General features: G+C 48.8%; 6 protein-coding genes across 6 annotated transcripts; 3 read left to right on the top strand and 3 right to left on the bottom strand.

Moving 5' to 3' along the window:
• Positions 1 to 2,386: 2,386 nt before the first annotated feature.
• CTRU02_205163 (J domain-containing protein 1) lies at positions 2,387 to 3,169 on the top strand (the record flags this gene model as incomplete). Its single annotated transcript, XM_036724257.1, has 1 exon — positions 2,387 to 3,169. One exon carries the CDS (start codon positions 2,387 to 2,389, stop codon positions 3,167 to 3,169), a length of 783 nt encoding a protein of 260 aa, XP_036583884.1.
• A 2,893-nt stretch (positions 3,170 to 6,062) lies between these two features.
• On the top strand, positions 6,063 to 6,879 carry CTRU02_205162 (prolyl 4-hydroxylase alpha; the record flags this gene model as incomplete). The annotated part of the gene is made up of 2 exons (XM_036724258.1): positions 6,063 to 6,283; positions 6,339 to 6,879. The coding sequence occupies 2 exons, from the start codon at positions 6,063 to 6,065 to the stop codon at positions 6,877 to 6,879; spliced, it is 762 nt and encodes a 253-aa protein (XP_036583885.1).
• A 1,754-nt stretch (positions 6,880 to 8,633) lies between these two features.
• On the bottom strand, positions 8,634 to 9,572 carry CTRU02_205161 (phytanoyl-CoA dioxygenase; the record flags this gene model as incomplete). The annotated part of the gene is made up of 1 exon (XM_036724259.1): positions 8,634 to 9,572. One exon carries the CDS (start codon positions 9,570 to 9,572, stop codon positions 8,634 to 8,636), a length of 939 nt encoding a protein of 312 aa, XP_036583886.1.
• A 600-nt stretch (positions 9,573 to 10,172) lies between these two features.
• On the bottom strand, positions 10,173 to 12,050 carry CTRU02_205160 (DUF895 domain membrane protein; the record flags this gene model as incomplete). The annotated part of the gene is made up of 9 exons (XM_036724260.1): positions 10,173 to 10,461; positions 10,531 to 10,869; positions 10,940 to 11,093; positions 11,143 to 11,205; positions 11,255 to 11,294; positions 11,353 to 11,408; positions 11,464 to 11,594; positions 11,657 to 11,767; positions 11,839 to 12,050. The coding sequence occupies 9 exons, from the start codon at positions 12,048 to 12,050 to the stop codon at positions 10,173 to 10,175; spliced, it is 1,395 nt and encodes a 464-aa protein (XP_036583887.1).
• A 6,582-nt stretch (positions 12,051 to 18,632) lies between these two features.
• CTRU02_205159 (cell wall protein SED1) lies at positions 18,633 to 20,859 on the top strand (the record flags this gene model as incomplete). The annotated part of the gene is made up of 2 exons (XM_036724261.2): positions 18,633 to 18,704; positions 18,799 to 20,859. The coding sequence occupies 2 exons, from the start codon at positions 18,633 to 18,635 to the stop codon at positions 20,857 to 20,859; spliced, it is 2,133 nt and encodes a 710-aa protein (XP_036583888.2).
• A 352-nt stretch (positions 20,860 to 21,211) lies between these two features.
• On the bottom strand, positions 21,212 to 24,253 carry CTRU02_205158 (uncharacterized protein; the record flags this gene model as incomplete). Its single annotated transcript, XM_070204509.1, has 3 exons — positions 21,212 to 22,738; positions 22,800 to 23,090; positions 23,147 to 24,253. 3 exons carry the CDS (start codon positions 24,251 to 24,253, stop codon positions 21,212 to 21,214), a joined length of 2,925 nt encoding a protein of 974 aa, XP_070061613.1.
• Between the last annotated feature and the right edge of the window lie 510 nt (positions 24,254 to 24,763).

The following is a 24,763-nucleotide window of genomic DNA, read 5'->3' as shown; positions in this document are numbered from 1 at the left end:
TCTCAATGCCATTCCTACGGCATCATGGAATTTGTCCACAAGAGAGAGAGAGAGAGAGGACGTTTGTTACACTCATAGAAGTGGCAACTGCATGCTTCAAGTCATATCAAATTAGGTTCGACTACCAGCCGTAAACCGGGAATTGGGTCAAAGACTCTGCATTATTGCAGATTGCCGTTGGTAGATCGATCACTCATCCGTGCACGCTGTCATTGTGTGACAGGGCTATATTTGTCTCAGGTGCATATGCTCTCTGACCCTAACGTTTTGTCGCTTCCCTTAAGGGAAAATGTTTCAAGCAGACAAGATGCAGCTGGCTTAAACGCTTCAAGGGGCTGGTCCTCGGCCGAGCACCTCCTGCTCCGCAGCAGGTTGATGTTTCGCTTGCCCGGATATCCTGCGGATCCGAAGGTGTCCAAGCTCAACGAACTGTCATCTGTTGGAATTTGAATTAGCTCGATCAGTCCATTCTGACTTTAGTTTGCTTTATTGGAAAGCTGGAGATTGTATAGCCAAATGTGTGGGTTAGAATCTTCATAGGCCTCTTTCTCAACAGCCAAAGTTCGCCTTTTCAAGGAAGTGAAACCGATGATGCGGGGTAGAAACAACATCTGGCGAGCGACGAGGATGTCATCTGATCTTGTGCTCAGGCAAAGTCGACCCAAAGGATTAAAAACTTCCATGGTTAGGAAATATGGATTTTTTGTTACAATCCGTCTGAGGAAAACAAGGGAACCACTTGTACGATGCATGCGCTTCCCATCTACCAGATTTCCCAAGTGCATATTGTCATGCTCAGGGTACGGGTTTCCAAACTCTCATATCGTGTTCCGCTATATGAAGCAAGCTGCTTAAGGTGAAGTAGGTCGCAGACTGCAAGGATTTGGATAAATGTTCTCCAGATTTAATAGACGTTTTATTTCTTACAAGAGACTAACGATATATAATGTACAACATTCTGACATCTGCAAGTAGAGCTTAGCCCTAGTTATTGATTGCATATGGGATGGTGAAATAAGCATTTATACATGACAAAGTACTGAGTATATGCGAGCACCTCTTGGGCAGACAACAAGGTCTTTGATCGCTATTCCCCTTGTTCTCATGGGCCATGTCATTATATCAGTCGGTTTCACTGGACTTAAGGCCGATCTTATTCAGGGATTACCTCCCCACCTTTTTTGTGACGTCCTTCACCCAACACCTTTATTACTGTTATTGATTGTTGGTTCTCCACTCTGAAGCTCTTCGAAACGCTTTCTAAAGGTACCCTTTTTTTTCGAACTTGAGGACATGTTTTTGTCCAGAGTGTTAATAAGAAAAAGAAGAGATTTGATTGGTAGAGAAAACAGAAGCAATGGAGAGCTTGTTGTGGAATCATTAGGGTATAACCAGGAGCAGAGTGACATTGTCGAACCTTGATGGCCCAAAATTCAAGCTTCCCAGGGCCTGCTGCATAAGGAGTCTCTTGGGAAGGTCCTCCGGATGCGGTTTTGCTCAACAAGAGGACTATCATGGGTAAAATAAGGCAGAAATCTAAGAATATCTAAATGCCACATAATGTAAACAGCTCAAGCAATCTGGATGTGCTAGTTCTAATCTTTCAAAAACCTTGGTTGAGAGGTACCTAGTACTAATTCCTTGACCTATGTCGCTACCCTCACTCGCGAGGGAGAAACGCTGGACAAGTGTAAACGAAGACATGCCAATGCTTTGCTTTCTTCGTATACATAAAGTATCATTGTGCAGTTTTGTTGCTTTAAAAGCAGCGATAAGCGCGCCCAAATCTGAAACAACACATGTGCGACACAAACAGAGTTGATGGAAGAAAGACACTGAATGCACTCACTGTGTATTGCAAGTGGGGCGTTACTATTCTTGCCCGCAGCATCCAAGCCTCCTGACTAGGTAACTTGCGCATATACTACATATCAGCAACAGTCTACTTCATAGTTCCCCATAATCGTATTGAATGTACATGACAATCATAACATAAAACAGACTTTCATGGCTAAATTGAATGGCCATTGGGCATTAGGTCTCATGTTTTATGCGCTCAACCTCTTTTGTGGCCGTAGGCCACGTCAGACAAGGGTTGAGTTGTATTCGAGCAAATATGCGCAAGTTGACCCCGCGATTGCAAAACATGTCCACTAGAATTGGCTCAGCTCAATGTTTCTGTTGCGCGTGTGTCGAAAGATTAATGAGGAATGTTCTGAATATTAAATAAATGTCGCCTCTATCTCACAGTTTCTCTTTAGATTGCTTCCTCAGGACATTCTTTTTGTTTGGCTGAGATTATTAGGTGCTACCAAAAGTCGACGCAGAGCCTACAAACAAACATCGAGACATATACCAGCTCAAACTTGCACTTTCCCAAAAGACCATGGCGCTGGCTGTTAAGTGGAATGGAGTACAGCACTCCCTTCTCAAGGCTCATCGACGATACATGCACTCAGACCGGCGAAATTCACAGCTGAAGTCTGCTCGCCACCTCAACGACAAACCCATATGGCCTCAAAGCCCTTATCCATCACCTAATGAGATCCTTGCGGTAGAGCCCGGAATGCCTTACTCGAAAAAGCATTTCTACTGGTTGGTGAAGTTATATCATCCTGATCATTACGTCATGGGCGACAAGGACGTGGCCCATATACCACGGGCAACCAGAATTGAACGGTACCGCCTCGTAATCGAAGCCAATAAAATACTAAACGACCCAGAAAAGCGATTGCTGTATGAAAAATATGGCGTCGGCTGGGCATCACCTAATCAGCGAAGTAGACATGTGCCTCGCTCGTCTGATTTTGCTGAGGCCCACAACACATACAGAAGCCCGCCATACTCCCAAAACCCCCAGCCGGAGCGGCAGTTCCCGATATTTGCATCCAATACGGTAGTGGCAATCATTCTTGTCGCGATAGCAATGGCTGGCGCTGTCGTGCAACTCGAGCGTGCCCGAAAGGCTCAGTGGGACTACAAGAAGCGTGACCTGGCTCTACAAGAGGCAATCAGTAGAGACCTTCAAAACTTGGCAGAAAGACTTGAAGGAAAACCGAGAGACATGCGAATACTGGAATTTCTTGCACGGAGAGAACTCAGTAGCTTGACTACACGAGACGCAGCATTTCCAGGATTTGATCAGGATGATATGATTTGTCGTCATTAACGTCACAAGTAGGTAAAGGCTAGGGTGGTTACTCCTAGTGAAGATTAATGGAGAGGGCTATTCAACCAGTGTTGATAGGATTATAATGGATTCTTAAGCTTGACTGTTGTAAAGGCATCGAGCCGGGTGACCACGTCTTCAGCTCATGGAAATAAGGCAAAGAGGACTTACAGGGAGTTGGGCACGGCATATAACGTTAGTATGAGTATATACATAGATACTATACAAGAAGGGAATGTTCTCCATGAACAACGAAGTCTAAGTGGGGCCTCACATTTCAAGACTTCGAGATATTTTGTTGATGCTTACACCTGTCAATTTAACGAACGTGTTCAAAAGGAACAAAGATCTAAAGATTGTTGTCTGCCTTAAACCACCACGTAGGCTTTGTGTTACTGTCGACTCGACTGGAACGGGAAACTTCCATGTTCCGCTGATTGCGGAGAATCGTCTCGACATGGCGCCGACGTGGTTCCTAGGGCATTCCCCATAACTACTCCTCATAGACAAGTGGCCACTTTTTTAATCAGTTTTTGGGTTCTCAAGACCGTTTGTTAAGAAGGATGTGGTACTGTTTTCCAAAACTTGCTTGATCATGATCTTGTAAGGAAAGTGTGAGACAAAGGTTTTCAACCTTTGCTCAAGCGAGAACATTCAGACAACCCGGTGTGAAGTCTTAATGAAACTATTCGAAGCAAGTCAAGAGACTCTCTTGAAAAGGAGGTTTGGGTTGGGGCTACCTAGTTGTGTTTGCGACTAGGGCCCGAAGGTGGAATTCTCTGTCCTTTTGGGCGTGCAACCCATTCAGGGGCCATATGGTTATCAACTTGCGCTACATTCTCGTTGTTAAGCTGCTAAATCATGATTTAGACCCCTTTACTTCGTGGTGAGTTATCTTCGAGTCGTACTCACTTCAAGATTATGCAAGTACTTGTTGTCATCGGCTACAATCTCGATTCGAGGGACGGCTTGGACAGTAGAACCAAGGAGCAGGAGGAGCAGAATGAAATTCATCATTAAACCTTTCAAGAGATATTTTAGACAAGTTGTAAGTATTTTTCAAATGGGGGCGTCAGGTGTAATAGGTATCTGCTCCAAAGGAAGCAGGGGGGGGGGGGGGCTTTTGAATAAAATCGGCTCGCCACCTGCCGGGCCTCAGTTTCCCTCCACCTGACTTTGATTTACTTCTGGTCAACTCAGTATCTTCGGTTCCTTCAAACGGAAATTCCTGATTGGAAAGCAAGAGTAAGCTTAAAAGTATAGGCGGGATGCATGTGACGCCGTGTAAAGCACACCACATCATCGTGCCCTATTGTCGTCATGTTTAAGTGGTTTCACTGCCGTACCTGTGAATCAGGCTACAGTCAAAATAGACTTTATTCTGGTATTCTATGTAAGTCTAGGCACTACCTTTCGATCAGGAAAGTTCCTTGTCCAAGGCCGCGACTCTTGGGGTATCTTGAGCTAGGCTGTGTTTCCATGCTTGTTCCATTACCCATGTCTGTCTTCCATCAAAGTCCAGACTTTTTCACATTCCTGTGGGAAACACTTAACTTCAAGCTCCGTAGTTGGAAAGTTCTCTGGTAGACCTCATTTTTGCTGATGCTGATAATTAGGTTCTTAGCCTCGCTAAAGTCCTTCTCCTAGTGGCACCTGCAGTTACTCAGGCAATTACCTTGTGTAAGTTCCCTATCGTACTAGCGACATTATTAGTGGTCAATGTATCTCGTACATTAGATGACTTTTCAACATGACTGCTTCCTTGGTGACCTACGGCATCGGTATTAGTGTACAGAAAAGGAAATCAGTAGTAATCCAAGATAGGGTTTCTACCGTAAAATTAACATGCTTGACCATAAGGCTGAAACCACGAGTTCGTAGATAAACTGGAAAGGAATATTATCTGGTAAAGTTCATTCCTGAATCGTCGAGGGTATGCTTTGACACGGATTGCCAACTTTAACCTCAAGTGATGCCGCCTAGCCAAGCTCGAAGGGGGAATGGTCTAAGCTTCCGGCTAATTCTCAGATCACCTGAAGATTTTGATTCATGAAATTCGATGTTAACATTGTCGCTGAAGCTTTCCGCCACGTATTACGAGGAAACATTCTTCTTGAGGCGATCGTGGTGTCGCTGGATTCTGAAGATAGTTCCACCCTCATCTACATGTAACGTACCGAATATCAACAATGTAGATATGTAACATGGTATTTATTTCGGCTACTACTATGCGGCTTAGTATTGTAGCCTGGCGATAAAGACACAGTGTGCAATCCGCCCTTTAAATCCCCGTCAGATAGCAAGTCGGTCTAGAATGCCATTGCTCCATTACACCTTGTGAAATTTCGACGAATACAGTAAATGGCCATGAGAAAAACGTGTTATTATTGTCGCAAAGCAGAGACAGGCAAGGGATAGTTAGCCCAAGAAGGATGTTCGCATTGACCCCTGGAGGCTAGAAGGGTCTTCCAAGTAACCAAATAGCTTATCACAGATGCTGCCAGATAGACAGCGGACATCGCGTTTCTTGTCAATTCTTCGTGTTCATAAGCAAAGTTTTCGCTAAATTGAATGGTCTTTTTCATTCAATTGGGAAAAAAGACCATTCAATTGGGACAGAAACACGCAACCATGTGTTTGGAAACGAATCCGTACCATGAAGTAATCTCATGTTTGCGGGGGAGAAAGAAACTTAGTGCAATGCAGATCTTGAAGGCCTGTCACTGCAGGCAAAAGGAAAGAAACTTTCGCTATGCTGCGAGACCGAAACCTTACCAGGACCCTTTCGTAATGATGCTCGTATCAACGGTCCAACCTCCCCACCCCCAGCAAAAAAACCTAGGTCCTTCAACACCATTTTCTAAGCTGTTGACACCAGCTCTCGCAATCCACGATGTTGAGCCATTTCCCATGGAATCGTCTCCTGCTCTGCGGCGCGATCGTGCCTATGCTCATTTTCCTATGGCCGCATGTCTCACCCCACATATCTATGGCCCTGACAATACAACCACTTCCCAAGACCTATTCTATCAGGATTCTCAGTTACGATCCCCTCATTATTTACGTCGTGGGGTTTATGTCGTGGGGTGAACGAAACCACCTTTTACGATTAGGGTACGGCCTGTGCACACCTCAGTCTGTCTAACTCAGTAGCTGATGATTCCTCCAGTGAATCTTTATTCGAAAGGTCTACAGTCTACGTGGATGGCGAAACAGAAAATCAGTACAATTCCGACCGAACCAGCAGCACAGCATATCTGCCAGACGAAGACCCGATCGTTCAGCGGATCATCCGGCGTGCTTCGGAAATTCAGGGGTACACACCTCCGAATATGCACGAATCGCTCCAACTGACTCGGTATCGCATCGGCCAATTATTCAATCCCCATTTGGATCCACTTGATGGCTATGGGAATCGTACTGGCACACACCGTCTAACCACCATCTTCGCTATAGTAGAGTCGACTTGCGAGAAATGCGGTACACAATTCCCAAACCTCAGCATCAACTGGACAACAGAAGATAGAAGCTGGTGCAAGTACGTTGACTGCGACAATAATGAGGCCCTTACGGTGAAAGCCGTCCCGGGGAATGCTGTTTTCTGGAAGAGCTGGGACAATGAGGGGAAATTAGACCTTAGAACAACCCATGCTGGTCTGCCACCGGAGGGAGGTATCAAGACTGGCCTCAACATTTGGACACATGGATAAGGGCGGGTCTCTAGCAAGAGGTAAATTGTACATACGAGTACTGCACATGAAAGACTAGCGTCTACTGGGACAACGCCATTTGTTTGCTATCTTGACATACGAGTCTGCATAAGGGCATCTAAGATTTACGAAGAGTACATAGTTCGTCTACATCCTAGCGAAATCGAAAGTTGTTGAGCACTAGCAAAAAGGATGCTGTGCGCCATATTAAAAATACCCATGTCGCCGTGCCGTGCCTCACAATTTAGGTGGAACGCGTATCAACTTTGGATTTCTTCAATGCTTAAAACCGTATACTAACTTCTGCCTCACGGAGCAGGGAAGTATTTCTAGCCATGTAGCACTAAATCCAACCAGTGCGTTCAGTATCTTGTTACTTTACGTCTAGGATGGAAATAGGATACCTTACGAAGATGGAATTACCCTTAATACTTAAGTAAATCTAGCAGCCTACGCGTCCGCCTACCAAAGTCCAATCAGCATCTATAAATTTAGATTCAGCTTCGGTCTTGCTCATCTATCTCCGGATATTATGTAGATTAGCTTACTAGTAATTCCTTACATTTAAAACCCGGCAAATGAGCTTTCTTGACAGTGGCCAATCAGATGTTTCCTAAGCCTCGTCGCCCTGCATACCCCCCACAGCACTGTAAAAGCGATAGAGTATACATTTGTTTCAGATCGCCCATATTTCAATATCGGTTGGGCGGCTCTAATAGAAAGATGGATCCTAGTGGACTGGTCGTATCTAGAGTTGAAAAGCATTACAAACCATCCGGGCGTGGACTAGCCTTTGTTGGTATCTGAGACGCGAATCACCTTTGGGCAGGTTCCTGAACCTTTTGATATCATCTTTGTCTCACATCTGATAGTCACCGACGTATGCTAGTAATCGCTATGTTATCCTAGGTGAGTCAGTTCTGTATAGGAAATCCGGTAGCCTGGTTCAAAATTGTCGTATGTAAGCTCCAGTTTAACGAAACTTTCTCGTCTCGACCAGCCCAAGGCCAGCTCGCAAATTTAGACCGGCGTTTTTGAGACCTTCATTGTTGCGACTCTGGAAAGGAAAAAAAGAAAAAGAAAAAAGGAAAAAGAAAGCATGCATAGTCTCTACCTGCAGACACTCCTTGCAACATGCTTTGACTCATAAAGTCTACTACTTGCGATATTTACGTCATCCTCTCGACTGATCTACTGTCGGACTGAACGTGGTATCAAGTCGAGTGTTTCCTTAGCTGGCTGTGCTTGTCTGTACAATATGACTATTTTCACGAACCCGCCGTAGACCTGTATGAGTATTCCGAATAGAAGCAGCTACCACAGTGAGCCAGGACGCTTCTTATATGTTGTCCACCTCTTTAATCCCTTCTGGATTTCACCTGGGTCATCTTCTATGAGGCATAAAACATCGACCCATATTCATAGCAGACTCAATTTCCTGAAGAGATCTATGACATTCTAAATTGTTTTTATTGAATCTGTCCCAGGATCTGCTCAGTTCATTGGGAAGGAGAAGTAACGTCAAGTTTGATCAGGGCAACCTTGTTGATTGTCACCGCTGTCTCATCTCCCTCGAACTTTGCTTTAGCGACAGATCAAGAGAAAATACATCTACTTGCTCTGATTCGGGACACTGGGGCAAGATTGAAGACAACTCAGTCGTGCCTGACCAATTAGAATTTTTCATAGCTAAGAAGGGCGACATGGCAGTATTTCATAGTGGCTCTACAAGTAACAAAACTTTCGGCAGAGATCTAATATGCTTTGATCCCAGCAAGCTTCAAGAGCTTTTCGGTAAGCTCCGGCTTCTCTATTGGCTCTGACCTGCTTTTATCGACGGTTCCATCAGGTAAGGTAGGATGATTCGTCCTCAGCACAATATTGTCGTGTGGCCAGTGCGTTGTAGCCAACCAGTTTTTGAAAGCCTCGTTCTTAGCTTTCAAAGCTTCTTCTGTAGCAAAAGAAGCTGGCGCGTAAGAAACATATGTTACTGTTCGAATCCGGTTGCTTTTTCCTGTCGGCTCGGCCCCGAAATGAATCAGCCGTGAATCCCAAATAATGAGATCTCCAGGTTCAGCTATAACCTTGAACTCTTTGTAGCCTTGCTTCTCGAACCACGAAATTTGGTCTGGGGTGTACCTGAAGAAGTCTTTACGCGACCATTGCGACTTATCGGTGTGTTCTTGGAAGAACGCTTCTGTAAGTTTGTGCGAACCGGGATAGACAGTTAAACCGCCATCCTCTGGACCAGCCTTGGAGAGATTAACAATGCCTTGCACACATTGCAATCCATCTCTATAGGGACTTTGGTCAACGTGAGGCCACTTTTGTCGAGGAACATGGCCTGGCCTGCGAGGAAGGGTGATGTTGAGGGCATCAAACGAGACAATTAGTTTGTCGGTGCCCCAAACTTTGGAGAAAACGTCGACAACCCCCGGCTCTAGACGAATATCCCACATAAACTGCTCATGGACGACGCCGTAGTAATTAAAAGTATTGATTTCGGATATGAAGGGCAAATTTTCTTGTGTCCATGTTGAAGAATCATCCAAGTCCAAAGTGTGATTGCCAAATGATTGGAGCCAGTCAAAGGCACGAGTCTGGTATTCAGCCGCTTTGTCTGGAGGTATCACAGAAGGGATGACAACAAAGCCGTTGGTTTCGAAGTCTTTTTGCCAGTCCGTCGCCGACATTTTGATTTGGGGTTTTCAGGTGCTGGCTTAGATACTTTCGTCAAGGTTGTTCAGATTTGTGTATTATTGGCAATTGTTCAGCAAAGAATATGTCAAGCCTTTATCTCTGTACCTCGCGTCAAGAATGAAGTGAAGTGGTGTATGCTTTGAAATGAACTGAGGGGTATATGCTGGATCCAATCTTGAAACGGTAGGAATCGCGAAAGCTTCACCCTCAATGAGGTGCTCCTATCAACCCCACTTCTTGCTTCTCAAGTCCCCATTAATATTACCGCACTGCTTAGGAGTATCGCGAAGTCGGATCCGGTCCGATGCAGATCTCATCAAAGATTGACAGTAACCCGATCAGGCAGTAGGCCTATCAAGTAGGGAAATCTTCATCCGACAAAATTCAGCCGTCACCAAAATGTACGTAATTTCCTTCCAAGCCATGCAATTGGCTGAGGCTTGCAACAGTATGATAGATACAATGTTTCTCGGCAATCGCCTTCCCATGGTCTGGAAGTACAAATTCATGGATAAACAACAAATTACTACTGCTGGTTTATCGGCCTAAACGTGTCGAAGCTCACAAAGGAGAGATGAGTATAACAGACATTCTCAGACCGAAAGCGAGACGTTCTTGTCAGATTCTTCGTCCAAGATTGTTTCACTCACGCCAAAGTCAAGCGACCGAACCACAAAGTACGTTGGCACAAGCGCCAGAGCCCAAAGTCCAAAATTGACGCCCACAGCCGCAAGCAATGGCGCATGGGTAGAGCTGATACCAGACGCCACTGCTCCCCCGGCAGCCTCAACGGCACGAACAGTCGACGTAAAGCGAATAATCTCCGCAGGATCTCGAGCCATATAGCCCGCAAGCCAGTAGCCGTAGTTGTACGCAAGAGCACTTTTCAGTCAGCACCTGGACGGTAGTCTCGGAGAAAGAAGGGATATTGATCCTTAATTTGATACTCACAAGTTAACTTGCAGGATGATGTAAAGGGCCCAGCCTCGGCCGAAACCTGTATCTGACCAATCCAATGCCGGAGCGTTGAGGCCGTACTCTCGTTGGATGATTGTTGCCCATATCCAAGTGCCACCAAATAGTGCCATCATTCCGATGTAAGCGAACTTGGCGCGTTGGCTAATGGTGAGCTTTGTCCAGTCAAGAAAGTGGCCGAAGAAGAAATTTGCTGTAATTTGCGCCAAGGCCGAGACGAGAGATGCGAGGGCGCGAGAGCGAACAGAAAAGTAAAGTGAAAGGTAAGAACCTGCATATGAGAGCAAAAAGGTCGCGTAGAAGAAGAAAGGAAAGCTGAGGTACGATTGGTTCACATCAGCAGAGCATACCCGAAAGGAAATTTTCCAAACAGTGAGCAACTTACACTAGGAGAAAGTCTTTTCTGATTAGAATCTTGGAAACAGCCTTGAGCTCAGCAATAGTCGGGATTTTCTCGGCTTTGGCAACTCGTCTACCGTCCTGGCGTTGGACCTTCTCTGGAGGCGATAGAAGCATAGCAACAAAGGGACCCAGACACTCTGCTGAGAGTAAGAAGATTATTCTTTCTTGCGTCATTCGAATACTTACGCAAAGCCACAAACACGACATATGTCCTCCAGTCTAGCTTTCCTGTTGTTTTCCCGGTTGAATCTGACCTTGTAAGCTTTCATCTTGTAGTTGGTTCACGATAACTACCTACTGAAGGCGAGATTTATAGCACCCCCAACAATTGAACCACCCTAAGGTTTGTTAATCATGTCTTTATATTTGCAGTGGCATGAGACTAGCGTCACTTACATTACGGTAAGCCAGCCAATATGCAAGGTATCTGCCACGCTTTTGATCTTCGGGATCTATGTGCATGTGAGTTAGATGATATAAGAGCTAGGGTGGAACAATAATACGCACAGCTAATCATGATGGCACCTTCTGCAGCCCAAAAGATACCGGCGGTGATGCCACAAGCAGCAGATCCAACATAGACAAACCACTCGGTACCGTAACGGTTGTTAGTGTACAATGACGCTGAGTATATAGCACTAATTTCTGTTAGGGGCTTTTCTCAGGGCTTTACTTGCTTTTACCGCGCCAAGAAACATACTATCCTGTCGTTCCGAATATCAAGGCATTTTTGAGACCTATCTTATTGGCCATGACGCTGCCCAAGGAACATGTAACGACCATCATCACTCCGAGAACCGCGTTTGCAGACCTTTGGATAGAGTTAGAGCGTGCTTCTGTCGCAGACGAAGCAATCCAGTTGGAGGGAGAGGTTTCACAAACATTACGAGATACGGAGTCTGTTGACCTCCAGCGCCAGTCGACTGCATGGCATTGTATAATCCAGGTGCGAAAAAGGCACAAAGACCAATAACTGTGGCCTGGAAAAATACAGTCCGATACCATGTCCGTTTTGTCGCTGCCTTCAACCCAACTTCCACAGCAGGGCTATTCGAAACTGGCGATGTTTCTTGTTGACTCTTTCTATCGGCCATAGTGATTATGCGAAGCCAAATGACTTAGAAGAGAGGCCCTGTCAAAGATGAAGATGAATCATGCAGCGATGACCTTATTTCAAGCGTCTCACTTTATGAGATTCTCATCGATGGCCTGGAAGCAAGTCTCAGAGTGAAAAGTCTGACTCGCATCGAAAGCAAACATCTAGAGAAGTCTTGACTTTTCGTCGCTGCATCCCGATAGCGGTGCGTTAAGCTTGTCGCGATTTGGGTTATCATTGCGTGCTTGTAGCATCTCCACATTGACCATGTTGAGGTATCATTTCAAGGGTCATGTATGGATCCGGATACCTGGTTAGCCGTTGCCAAAGGATCAAAACCCGGTTAAGACTGTTTCGTTCGGGCCATTGACATCTTCATGAAAAGGGTCCGCGCGATTTGTTGTCTTTTCCAAGACCAGGTTTGCACTAAGACCGGATGCTACTGGTCGGGCAATGTCCGACGCTCGTTGTAGACTACCATTGGCTGACAACTCAGCGACGAGAGTTAAGGCGTGCCAGCCAGATTTGCTTCTGTGTTTATAAAGAAGCACACTCCTCACTTTTGTTTCTCAGGGCCTGGTCTTAATGAAGCGTAGTTTGAGTCGAGCAGGATTGACGGGTTCCTAAAGCATGAAGAAAATGAACTGTTCCCTGCGATCATCAAATATGATACATCATCACTCCCAATATCACTCTAGTATTATTAGATGTTGCGTTGGTGGCGCCTGACAACGGCTGGCGGTGAGGTTGGATGGTGTTTGCAAGGTAGGAAGCAGCAGCGGCAAGCAACGCGGACATCTGGCTTCCGGTTAGCTCAGTCAAATCATCGGTCAGGAATTTAAGCCATCGCAAATCAAAATGTCAACGGCATCAACTATTGCAAATCTCTGATGAATGGATAATATATAGAAAAACAAACATTATTTGGGCTTTGTACTATCTGACGAGGAACCTTTGACGGAGTTACTTAGCTGAAGGGCGACATTCGGGCCGTGGAGGTTACCACCTCCAGTCTGTCCTTTAGTCTGTTTGTACTTACCGTATTTCATGGAGCAAACCCTTGTTCCTTGTCGCACAAGAAGGCGAAAGAGGCAGCTTGAGAATACATTGAGATGGCAATGATGAACTGTTTGTATAGAGAAATGTCGATCCATGCGAGAAGACTTTTGGTTATGCCTTCAATACACGTGGAAGTTCTTGTGCGCGGCATTCTTCGAGGCAGGGTGGTACTAGCGGCCTAGGTGGCTTTCAAGTTGAGATGTTTGATCTCGAATTAACATTTGTCGATGGTGGACTGACTATATTAGGGACACTGGTCAAAGTAGTACATCCTGAATGTTCGTCAGCTGCCGGCACCATTTTGATAATCCACAACGCACAAACATGCAACTCCTTCTGCTATATTTTCTGTTGAATGTAAAGTCACAAGGAATATTTACCCGATAATTTTGTTTAATAACTATCCACTCATATTTGAGGCTGCATTACAAAAGGCACAGGAATCATGACAGTTATGGCAGCAGACATGGTGCTTTACTTCACGTTTCGTCTCGGCAAAGATGATGCGGTAAGGCTCGTTACCTTACCTCCTGGGAGCAGTCGCAGAAAGTGTTCTTGGAGTCCTCTTTGGCCTTACTGAGACTACTTCGCTCGCTCGCTATGTAAATGCCACTATTCGGTACAACGGGCTAGACAGACTCGAATGAGTCATCTGAAGACCGGCCTACGGAGCTGGGCAATATTTAAGTCCTTCTTCTGACCGCTTCGTCGCAGCTTACTCTCAGTCCGTTGGTACTGGGCAGAAGCCAAATAAGTAAAGGCGCATGGGCCTTATGAGAAGTCTGCTTCGCACGAGATTGAAAACGTGGTAAAGGGGGCTGGTATTGCTTCCGAGAGGTTGGATATCTGAGCTGCATATATCCGAGTAGGGGAAACGGACTGGGGACGCATAATCGTAGCACGTTTTGGGGCTCACATGTCATAAGAACACAGTGGTTTTCCATCGTCTCCTAATCTAGCTTCCGGGAGTATCATCTTGGAACTGTCCAGAGCAATCTCACGATCGGTCCTTGCGGTGGCAACAGTAGTCATTAGATGAAGCTGACTTGCATGTGTCGTCACTTTCATGACTCCAACAGGTTATCATTTGGCACCGTGCACGAACGATTCACCGGGTTCACGAAATGTGAAAGCCCAAGTGAGAATTGGAAGGCTTCCATCATACCAGCCACACGTCGATGTTGGCTTGCAGCGATGTCAGAAGTGTTCGACGGTAGGTTCTAGTGCGTGGGAGCCAGACTTTGACGCAATATCGCAAGAACAATCAAGTGCTCGGGAAATAATGTGGCTGGTAAACGGCACTTATCCTCCAATGTACAATTGTCTCCAGTGAGACCTCCGTATCTCCGACGAGAGAACGTGGAAACACGATTCAGCGTTCCAAGTTCAAAGAAGTTGAGGATCTATATGTCAGGGTTGCAGGGCCAGCTTCATTGTGTGTGAAACACCTTCAAGTGAGCGGGGATAGGTTCAAAGAATACCAAGCGTTCCAGCCTCCCGCGTCACGAAATCGACTACGTGCATATATCAAGTTTCTTTGTCTTACTCATAAAATCCAACAAGAGTGAAACTGTTTCGATCTCCCCTCAAACCCAGCTTTCCCGTCATCGCTTGGCATGAGCCCTGAATCACGCCTCTGACACAGAAAACAAATACTGACTAGAGTACCAATTCAAGCTTAAATCCCAAGGCTAATGCTCGGGATATTTCGATCCATGACGCCTACGATAACAGAGATCCTCTCGCTGTTTAGCTTGGTGTGTAATCGCCGATCGAGACAAACAAAGGCCGGCCGTTCGACTAACAAGGTGGAGTCTAGACCGTCGGACGGTGCTAGAACCCCACCCGCTTATTTGAGAAGTGTTTCCCCATCACTGCCGCACCATGAACAGTAGTCTGGACGGCGGTCCAAGACGGTTTCCTTTGGATCGCTTGGCTTCGGGACTGTAGGAGCCGTAGCCCGCGCCGACCAGGCAACGTCGCGGACCGGAGACGGGAGGGGGTTTTGACGTCATGAGCCAATCCCAAATTCTGATGGTCTGATCGGAACAGCAATGTTGTGACGACAAACAAGCAAGTCAGTCACTGCAAGAGGTCGTTCTCGGGAAGAGGGAGCCGCGGAGCCCCGTTGGTTGACCAGTGATGGTCGCGAAGGAATCGCTTCCTGGCAGCGCCTCGTATTACCGGCTAGTTCGGACCACCGTCTACATTTGGCAGTAGAAGCTTCAAGAAAAAAAGAATGTACCACTTAGACTGTCTTTGAAAAAAATAGTTTAGGTTTTGATAAGCTTGATTTGCGTGTCTATGCCCATGCTAGCCGCGATTTCGATCAAGAGGCTTTCTCGCAATGTGTAGGTGGAGGTATTTGTTTTTGGTCAGGCTGGGGAACCCTCGTCCGATCTCATCATGGCCCGTATAGCAACATTGGGCTTTTCTGCGGGGGCGCAAGGGAGTGGCTTGTTCGCGTAGATGCCAGCTGAAGTTGACCACTCGGCTCGTGCCATTAGATGTGTTCAGTCCGCGGACGTCCAGGGTTGTGTGCCGGGGGACCCTGGTATGTGCGTTCATCAATGGTAGAGGCTGGCATCCGGTCTGCCGATGGTTCGTATAGACAGCGATGGCATTTTGTTACCACAGGCATGGGCGTTTAGACAAGGAACTAGAACATTGGCGGAGTGGTAGGGACCGCTTGGGAACCGACGAGATGGAAAGTTGAACGTGACGGACAGTTGGACGAGGCGATTTGACGTTAGTTCAACAACCACAAACTGATTTGACAAGCGGGAAAGGTGCCAGTGACAAGTGTCTGAGATGCCAGCCACGCGAGGAACTGTATGTCTGAGGGCCAAAAGCTTGTTTTCTCTGCCCAAGACACTGTTTCGAACCAACCAATGCGACATTATTCTTTGGGGGGTAAATGGGGTCTAAACCCCGCGGCCCCCAGGCGAGGCGAAGCTGGGTTCACACCCAATTGTGGAGGGTCAAATCAAGAGACGATGTGACAAGACAATCATGTATGCAGTAGTGGTTTGCGTTGGGCTCATGACTCAGCGATGGAAGACAGAAGATGGGAACGATGATGAGACGATTACATCTGGTGATGAATCAGGGACCAGGAAAGCAATTTAGACCAGAAGCTGGTAAAAGGCGCCGACTGGATGGATGCGCATTGATCGCAGCGGAAATCCACACGTATGACCTCACTGGCGGAAGTCATTATTTCCTTATACGAAGGTTTTTTTTTTTTTTTTTTTCTTCTTCTTCTTCCCCTCACTCCTTCTCTCCTCACGAGATTTCCAGCTGAAGCGGGCAACGCAGCATCATGCATCATGAGGGAAAAACAAGCCAAGACAGACAGCAAACTGCAGGAAGAAGGAGAAGTGGAAAGAGCGAGTCTAGTTCGGGCAAGGGTCCCCAAAAGCCTCAAGCCTGGTTTCTTTTCTTAGGCAAGCGAGACCCCAGGGTCGTGTCCCTTTTGGTACTAGCGGGGACATGTGAAGGGGGTCGCCTGCCACCTGATGCACGGAAGTTGCTGAGCTGGACTGCGAGAAGATTCGCTGACCGGGCAAACCGCAGTTGGCCAGCTATTTCTGTATATCGTTTTTTCTGCAGAACGGGAAGGATGACTTGGCATCGACTTGATGAGTGTGGTGGTGGTTGTGCTGATTGTTTTGGGACACTCACTTGAAGGCGCAGCCAAAGCAGCCAGCCATAGATAAATGTGTGTGCAGTAGGAAGCTGTAAAGAGAAACCTGAAGAAAGCGCCACTGTAGCAGAAAATCAATCTAGACAATGAATCTTCAAACATGGGAAGGACCAATCTTGCTCTATGAGCAACAGTATCACGCCTCTCTTTCATTGGTGGACATGAAATTGGGAAGTACGTACTTGTAGTTATTCTGCAAGATACGTACCTCATTCCTGAATGTTGGAAACTGCAACCACGATACGAAAATCACCAGGTAGTTCAGGCCGCGCAGGCAGGCAGGATCACAAATACATGAATACACTACTCCGTAGTAGTGAGGGTAACGGAAGGTGCGCCGCTTCATCACATTTGTCCCTTCCGTCCTACCCGAGGTCTCTTTCCCATCCTCCACCTCTACAGCAGGAGCAGGAGATGAAGTAGAAGAGGTGCACCCTAAGCTTGCAGTTGCAGTTGCCCAGCGAAGCAGAAACAGCCCACTTGATAAGCTACTGACGCCCCACCAACTTGCCCGAATCTAGTAAGAATCAAATTTGATTGGCTTCGTTTGGTCCTTTTGGTCAAGTACATAGTATACAGCTGGTCAGCCCCTGGCTAGAGCACGCTAAGAACCGCCGCCGAACAGGGGGTTTGGGGGGGGTTTGGGGGTGGCCTCTTGGGGGGGGCTCTTTTCCTTTTTTCCTTCTGTTTTTTTTTTTTTTTTGTATGTTTCTCTAAAATTCTAACGTGCAACAGCTTTACCCACACGAGGAGTGAAGAAAAGAAAGAAACGGTGGAGACTCTGAAAGAAACTCATCCTTCAGACCCACAAATATGGGGTCTTAGTGATACTTCCGTCAAACATTCTCAAACATCCACCCAATCATAACGGTAAAATCACCCCTTGAAGGAACAGGACCACTTTGTCGAGAACCTCTCGAGCAAAAAAAGAAGAAGAAGACGACCTAAACTGACCTGAGCTCCTCATTACCGAAGATCCTCCAGATTTTAGCGTCCAACGAGTGGTTTCTACACTACAATTTGCTCCATTATGCTACATCGCCCCACTCAGTGAGATCATTGGCGGGAACGAGGCCATCGTATACTGCAACCACCCCCTCCATTGTCCGCCTACTCCTTGGTTTCTTGTCCGCCTCCCTCAAACTTAGGAGACAGCCCTTGACACTAAAAACCGGTACGACGAGATGAGAGACGCCATCACCGGCTCACTAAGTATCGCGACGCCCAACGGTTGGCCGGCGACTATCCGACTCCGCCTCGGTGGTGTGAGTGGTCATCAGCCAAGCACCGTTACCACCAACATACCCACCACTGCCAACAACGCCAACACCAACACTATGATTCAGCAGCCCAGCTGCGGCCGAAAGTCCCCTTACCCTAATTCTACATGCATGTGGACTACCTTAGGTACCTGAGTCGTCATGTACGTCTCCCATGGCTACCCTAGGCTTGTAAGCCAGGTCTGAGCTTGGGCAACCACATTTCAACCACAAGGCGACTAAGGCTCCAGTACCGGCTCGTATTCTCCTAGCCCTCCCATCTCCATAGATGGGGGCGGCGGGAAAAGAGGCCATGGGTGGTGCTGGTGTATGATCACTGCTGCTTGCGCCAAACCCATCCTGTCCCATCCTATTCATTTCGTCTTCTTCGTTTTTCATAAATGTCACCTCATCGCGCCCAGACTTTCCTGCCTGTCTCTCTCTATCTCCTTACACTCGGTCATCTCAAGCCCCCCGGCAACAACCCTTTCGACTTTAGATAGCCATCTTTTACATTCACCGTCGTTCGCTTCCGGAAACTTTTTTAACAGCCAAGATGCGTGGCCTCTACCTAGGACTGGGCGCCATTGCCCTGACATCTGTCAACGCTTGGGAGTATCCATTCTGCGTATGTCTTATCCATCCTTGCCAGTTTCAGCCTTATACCAATGCACATCTTGGCATGACATCTCCTACTTGACACATGGACTAATACCTCCCAGGAACATGATGGCTGCTACCGTAACCTGATCGACAAGCGCTTTGAACAGGAGGCCAAGACCTTCTGCGTTGAATACCTCCACGGTACCACCACCGCTGCCGCAGCCATTCCCACCAACTTTGACAACTGCGCCAGCGATGTTCGAGCCGTTTCCTCCGCTTGCTCTTGCATCACCTACGACCTCACGGCCTCTTCCACCGTTCCGGCGACCACCAGTACTTCGGTGATTACCACCTCATCCACCAGCGAATATGTCACCCCAACTCCCACTCCCAGCAGTACCAGCTCTTCAAGCTCGTCTTCTTCCTCCTCTTCCTCTTCCTCTTCTACGGTAGTCAGCAGCACTAGCTCCAGCAGCTCATCCAGCTCCTCCTCTTCTTCTTCTTCTTCCTCCTCCTCCTCGACGTCGATCAGCAGCACCTACGTCCACAGCAGCTCTTCCGCTTCGTCTAGCAGCACCTCTGTCCAGACTTCCTCCGAGGCTCCCAGTAGTAGCACTTCTGCTCACACTTCTGTTCCGTCTTCTACGGCCCCGGCTAGCACCACCTGGGACCTCAGCTCTACTACTTTCAGTGAGGAGAGTACCACAGCACCCACTGCTGACAGCAGCACAAAGCCTCTCACATCCACTACCTCGACGTCAACCAGCAGCACTAAGCCCGTTCAGAGTTCCACCACCTCCACCGAAGAAAGCACCACATCATCAACTCCTGCCAGCAGCACCAAGCCGCACACTTTCACAACTTTGACCACTGAAAGCAGCACTGAGCCATCCGCAGCTTCCACAACCTTCAGCGAGGATTATGAAACCACCTCTACTGCTGTGAGCAGCACGAAGGGCCTCACCACCTCCTCAGTCCCGAGCAGTAGCACTCCTGGCCAGAACTCTACCGCTTCCATTCAGTCTTCAACCGCTGTTAGCAGCACTAAGCCTGTTCTCCCCACTCTCACCTCGACAGAGGACCGCGAGACTTCAACCCCTGCCAGCAGCACCAAGGGACAGAGCACCCCTCAGAGCCACCCTGCCCCTACCTCGACCGACATCCCCACCAGCAAGCCTCCTCACACCACTAAGTTGACCACCTCGACCATCTACACTACTCGTGTCGAGACCGTCACAAGGTGCCCGCCCAGCGTTCCCAACTGCCCTGGTGAGCCTCACGTGACCACCGTGACCATCCCCGTGTCGACCACTATCTGCCCCGTCACCGAGGAGCCCCCCGTGCCCACCACCGAGAGGCTGACGACTTCCACCATCTACACCACTCGCGTCGAGACAATTACGAGGTGCCCCCCTGGAGTTCCCCACTGCCCTGGCCGTCCTCAAGTCACCACTGTGACCGTACCTATTTCCACAACCGTTTGCCCTGTCACAGAGGAGTCCACCATGCCGGCGCCTCCTCCTCCCACTAGCTGGACCACTTCCACCGTCTTTACCACCAGGGTTCACACCATCACTGCTTGCAGAGGCAACGTGACCAACTGCGTCCACACTCCTCACATCAGCACCGAGACCATTGCCGTCTCCACCACCATCTGCCCTGTTACTGAGAGCGTCCCTCCTCGTACTTTCACCACAGTCAGACCTGTTCCGAGCAGCAAGCCCCCCGCGCCCCCTGCAGGCACTCCTCCGGCTGGCACCCCTCCTGCTCCTCCCGCTGGTACGCCTCCTGCCGGTACCCCCCCAGCTGGAACCCCCCCTGCGCCTCCTGCCGGTACTCCTCCTGCTGGAACACCTCCGGCCGGTACACCTCCTGCTCCTCCTGCTGGTACTCCCCCGGCTGGCACTCCTCCTGCCCCTCCCGCTGGTACGCCCCCTGCCGGTACCCCCCCTGCGCCTCCTGCCGGTACTCCTCCTGCTGGAACTCCCCCGGCCGGTACACCGCCTGCTCCTCCCGCCGGCACACCTCCCGCCGGTACCCCTCCAGCTCACAACACACCTGCTCCTAGCGCCAGCAAGACCACCAACGTTCCTGTCCAGGTCACTGGTAATGCCGCCAGCCGTCTCGGTTCTGGTATCGTCGCTGCTGCCGCTGGTGTTTTCGTTGTAGCTCTTCTATGAACCGCTTAGGTCCTTTTCTTTTCTTTCTCTTTTTTACACTAGAACATCTGGGCCACATTTTACCCATACCACGCGATGATTATTAGATTTTTTTGTACATATTGACGAGCCTAACGCCCTGATGAGAATGTGTGGATAGGGATATGATAAGGTTTTATATTACAACCGCATATAAATTGAAAGCCATATTTACTTCAATTCATCGACGTCCTCTGTTCATCTGATTGATTATGTCCTTCAGGTTACGATTTCAACATACTTTAATCATTGTTCTTGACTGATACACTCTCTTTAATCCTCTTCAGTATACCACAGCCTCATTGCACAACGAGCTTTTCACACAAAGCAATCACTAAGCTTTAAAACTCTCAGGCGGTCCTAAGCCGTTGGCCTTGACGCCGCCAAGGTCAATAACAACCTTTTGCACCACAACACCCGGCTCGAGAAGCCACAGGCTCAGTGAATGCGGCCCGGCATCTAAACCGCCCTCGGTAGGAGATGTAATGTTCCACCCTCCCGTGATAACAGAATCCGCCCAGCCCTTCGGGTTCGATCCCATAGGACTATTCTCCACCGGCAAGACATTCGTGATTGCTCCCCCGTCAACAGAGAAGCTGTACTTGAGAGGTCGGGTGCCGTCATGGTTCCGGGAGCCGCCGAGGTAGACACGCACGCTTGCGTTTACGACGTCGGAGAACGTGTAAAAGTCGTACGTGACCTCCGGCGCGGTATCGGTGGTCAACGAGGGAATGGTGACTGGCCACGGCTTGATTGCCGAGAGCGTCTTTCCGTAGGCGGGTAGCGTGACGTAGGAAACCCCGTTCTTGGGTGCGGTATGCGAGTACTGTGCTGCTTCGATGGAAACAACGCCGTTAGCCTCGATGTATCGTCCCTTGAGTTTATCCTCTGGCACGGACGGGTTGAAAACAGGGAGGTAGGCAGTGACCGTGTCGTTGCCGTCTGTCCTTCGGACGGTGATCTCCGCGCTGCTTCGGCCTTTCGGCGCGGAAGACCAGTCTATTTTGAATACGGACCGGGAGTCCGTGTGATCTCCGGGCGAAGTCAACGACCCGTTAGCGTTGCTGATTGAAAGCCAGGAGACGTTCGAGGTAATTTCAAAGTTGAACGTGCCGTTCGCCCTCGTGAAAACGTCCAACCACCGCTTGTCCGTCGTCGGCGCGTAGCGATGCATCTCCAACAACGTGAAATGCCGCGCGTCGACGGGGACGACCTCGCCCTGTCCCGCGACACCCATGATCCCCGACGCCGGAACATCGCCGTCAGACACGTGAGAAATCGCAGGAATGATGTTCGCCCCGGGCTCATACCACAATGTATACCCGATATGGACCTGACACATGATGCCGTCCCACTTGCCGCCGCTGACGGCGTTGTACTCGGCCGAGATTTCGGCGTCGCGGGTGAACGCGAGACGCGCCTCCGCCGCAAGTTTGTTCGTGCTGGTTCTCCGCTGCGCCTTGTAAAGTTTGCCTATTTCCGTCTTGATGTATAACTCGTACACCGTCCGTCCCGCCTTTACCGGGTGCAGAACCATCTGGTAGAACGCCGGCCGGGACTCGTAGAGGCTGTCGTGGACTCTCTGCGTGTCGCGGAGCAAGGTGTCCCATTCCGCTAGCGCGTTTTCCGCCTCGTCGTGGTACTGCGTGCTGTAGACGAACGGGTACATGTTGAGCGTCTCGTATTTCCGGCGGTTGACGAGTCTTCCGTACCGGGTAAGGATGTCTGCTAGGGCTGGGCCAAAGGTAGAGTGTGTAAAGGTCCTCGAGGCCCATTCCTCGATCCATTGGGTTACGCTTTCGGGGTGCGAGTGTTTGGACATGTCGTAGGCCATGTCCATGAAGTGTGTTGTTGGGATTTCCTACCGAGATTCTTGTTAGTGGGTGATTTGGATTTTCAAAAGTTAAGTACGGTCAGGAGAGGGGTACTAGAGGCTTTATGTCTCCGACGTTCACGATCCATATCTCGCGCGCTTGCTTCTCATACGCCAGGTGCATCTGCTCCCACGTCTTGACGAGCTGGATGGTGTTGATCCACTCGTATATCTTTGGTTCGCCGACGTAGTTGACGTGATAGTATATGCCGCTGCCCCCCGCCCTGGATGTCTCGTTGGGGTAGGGCGTGCGGAGGAGGTTGCCAAAGTTGTCGTCCGTCCACATGAGCGTCACGTCGTCGGGGACTTGCATGCCCGCTTGGTAGTATTTTCCTACTTCCTACAGCCGTGCTTTAGTATTCCAGACTTCAAAGTTCTTAGGGAAAGGTCAGGTACCTTGTACAGAGACCATGCTTGAGGCACGGAGCTGGCAGACACATTTCGCGCCGTGGCGATGGCATCCTGCTGTACCGCGAGAATCTCAACCAACTGTTCCGACGTCAAAGTCGGGCTCTCACGATCGCCCTCGCCTCTCATTCCCACGGTGTACAGAGTTTCCCAATTTTTGCTTCTCTCCGCGCCGGCCTTGAAGAAGTTGACGATCGTATCCTTGTTCTGGCTCCAGTCCCAAGGGCCACTGATCCTCTCCTGTTCAAGGTACGCCCTGGTCATTGGTTCATGGTGACTAGTTCCGACTACAATACCGTAGTCGTGCGCGAGCTGGCCGTGGTTATCATCGAGGTAAAAAAGACTCCTCTTCATCGCCGGCCATATATAATTCCCTTTCAGTCTCAGGATGAGCTCGAAGACGTGGGCGTAGAACTTTCCCGTAAACGGCCTCTGAGCGTTATTGTTGGCAAGCGGAAAGCGGGTTCTTGCCCATTTTGTGAGGCACGTTTCCTCGTCGTTGATGAAGATACCCCTGTATTTCACCGAGGGAGATCCTTGGACCTTGGGTTGCGGGTTGAGGAAGAGGGCTTCGGCGGGCTTGGTGGGAATGTCAGCCCAGTAGTACCACGGGGACACGCCGATCTGCTCGGAGAGGGAATAGAGCCCGTAGACCGTTCCTCTCCTGTCACTTCCCGCCACGACCAGGGCTTGCGATACAGAATCAATGGGATCGGTGGAGACATCGTGGATGTAGGCTTCCCATTTCCCTTCGATGGCTGAGATATTTTGAATCTTTTGGTTGGTAATGAGGCCGGAGAGGAGTTCAGAGTGGGCGAGTGTGCCGGCGATGATTATCGGAGACGACGCGGTCCCATTAAGAGCGTCATAAATGATGGTGCTGTTCGTGCCAAGGATGCGGCCAAAGTCCTGTGCGAGGTCTTCTGCTGCTCTTTTAACCGCAAAAGTCTCGTTGGAAGAGATGAGGATGGTGGGAGGGTTGTTGGTGGTGCCTATTTTGATGGAACCAGGCTGAGACTCGCGAGTGATGATCTGGCCATAGGTTACACCGAAAACCAGAGACCCAAGGCTCAGAACACTGAGGAATGGCGTCATCTTGAAGGGGCAGAGCATTTATTCCATGGACACGCCTTAGGAAGTGTTGAAGACAAGGGACCGCCGGGCAACATGATAATAGTAGTGCTGAATGTCGCTATGAGTTTATATCTGTTTACAGTTGTTGCTCTCAAGCGATGATACACCCCTATGGCCGGTTACCATAAAAGGAGAATGGAAATCAATACTTACTTGAGGAACGCTTCCATTTTGAGAAAAGTATCACAAGCTTATTCGGACTTGGACTTGATCGTCAAATGATTCCCCGAAACTCGGCCTCCTTTACGACGATTTTGCAACGCTGAAGCTGTTCAGTAACAGGAATATCTCTTCACAGATTTGGATCTGGGCGATGCAGATGGAAAAACAATTGACCCGACCAGTTTCAGCTGCGGGGAGCAAACAGAGCTTCATCTTGGCACCGGGAAGCGGGGTTATATGTCGGGCTGAAAATGGTGGCTGTCTTGGTTCGTAATCAACCCACAGGGCAAGCGTTGTCATTTGCAGGGC

This window comes from Colletotrichum truncatum, assembly GCF_014235925.2.
Source record: "Colletotrichum truncatum strain CMES1059 chromosome Unknown Contig_0003, whole genome shotgun sequence".
Lineage (NCBI taxonomy): Eukaryota > Fungi > Ascomycota > Sordariomycetes > Glomerellales > Glomerellaceae > Colletotrichum > Colletotrichum truncatum.
Note: the sequence above shows the minus strand (reverse complement) of the source record. Positions and strands in the feature narration are given on the sequence as shown.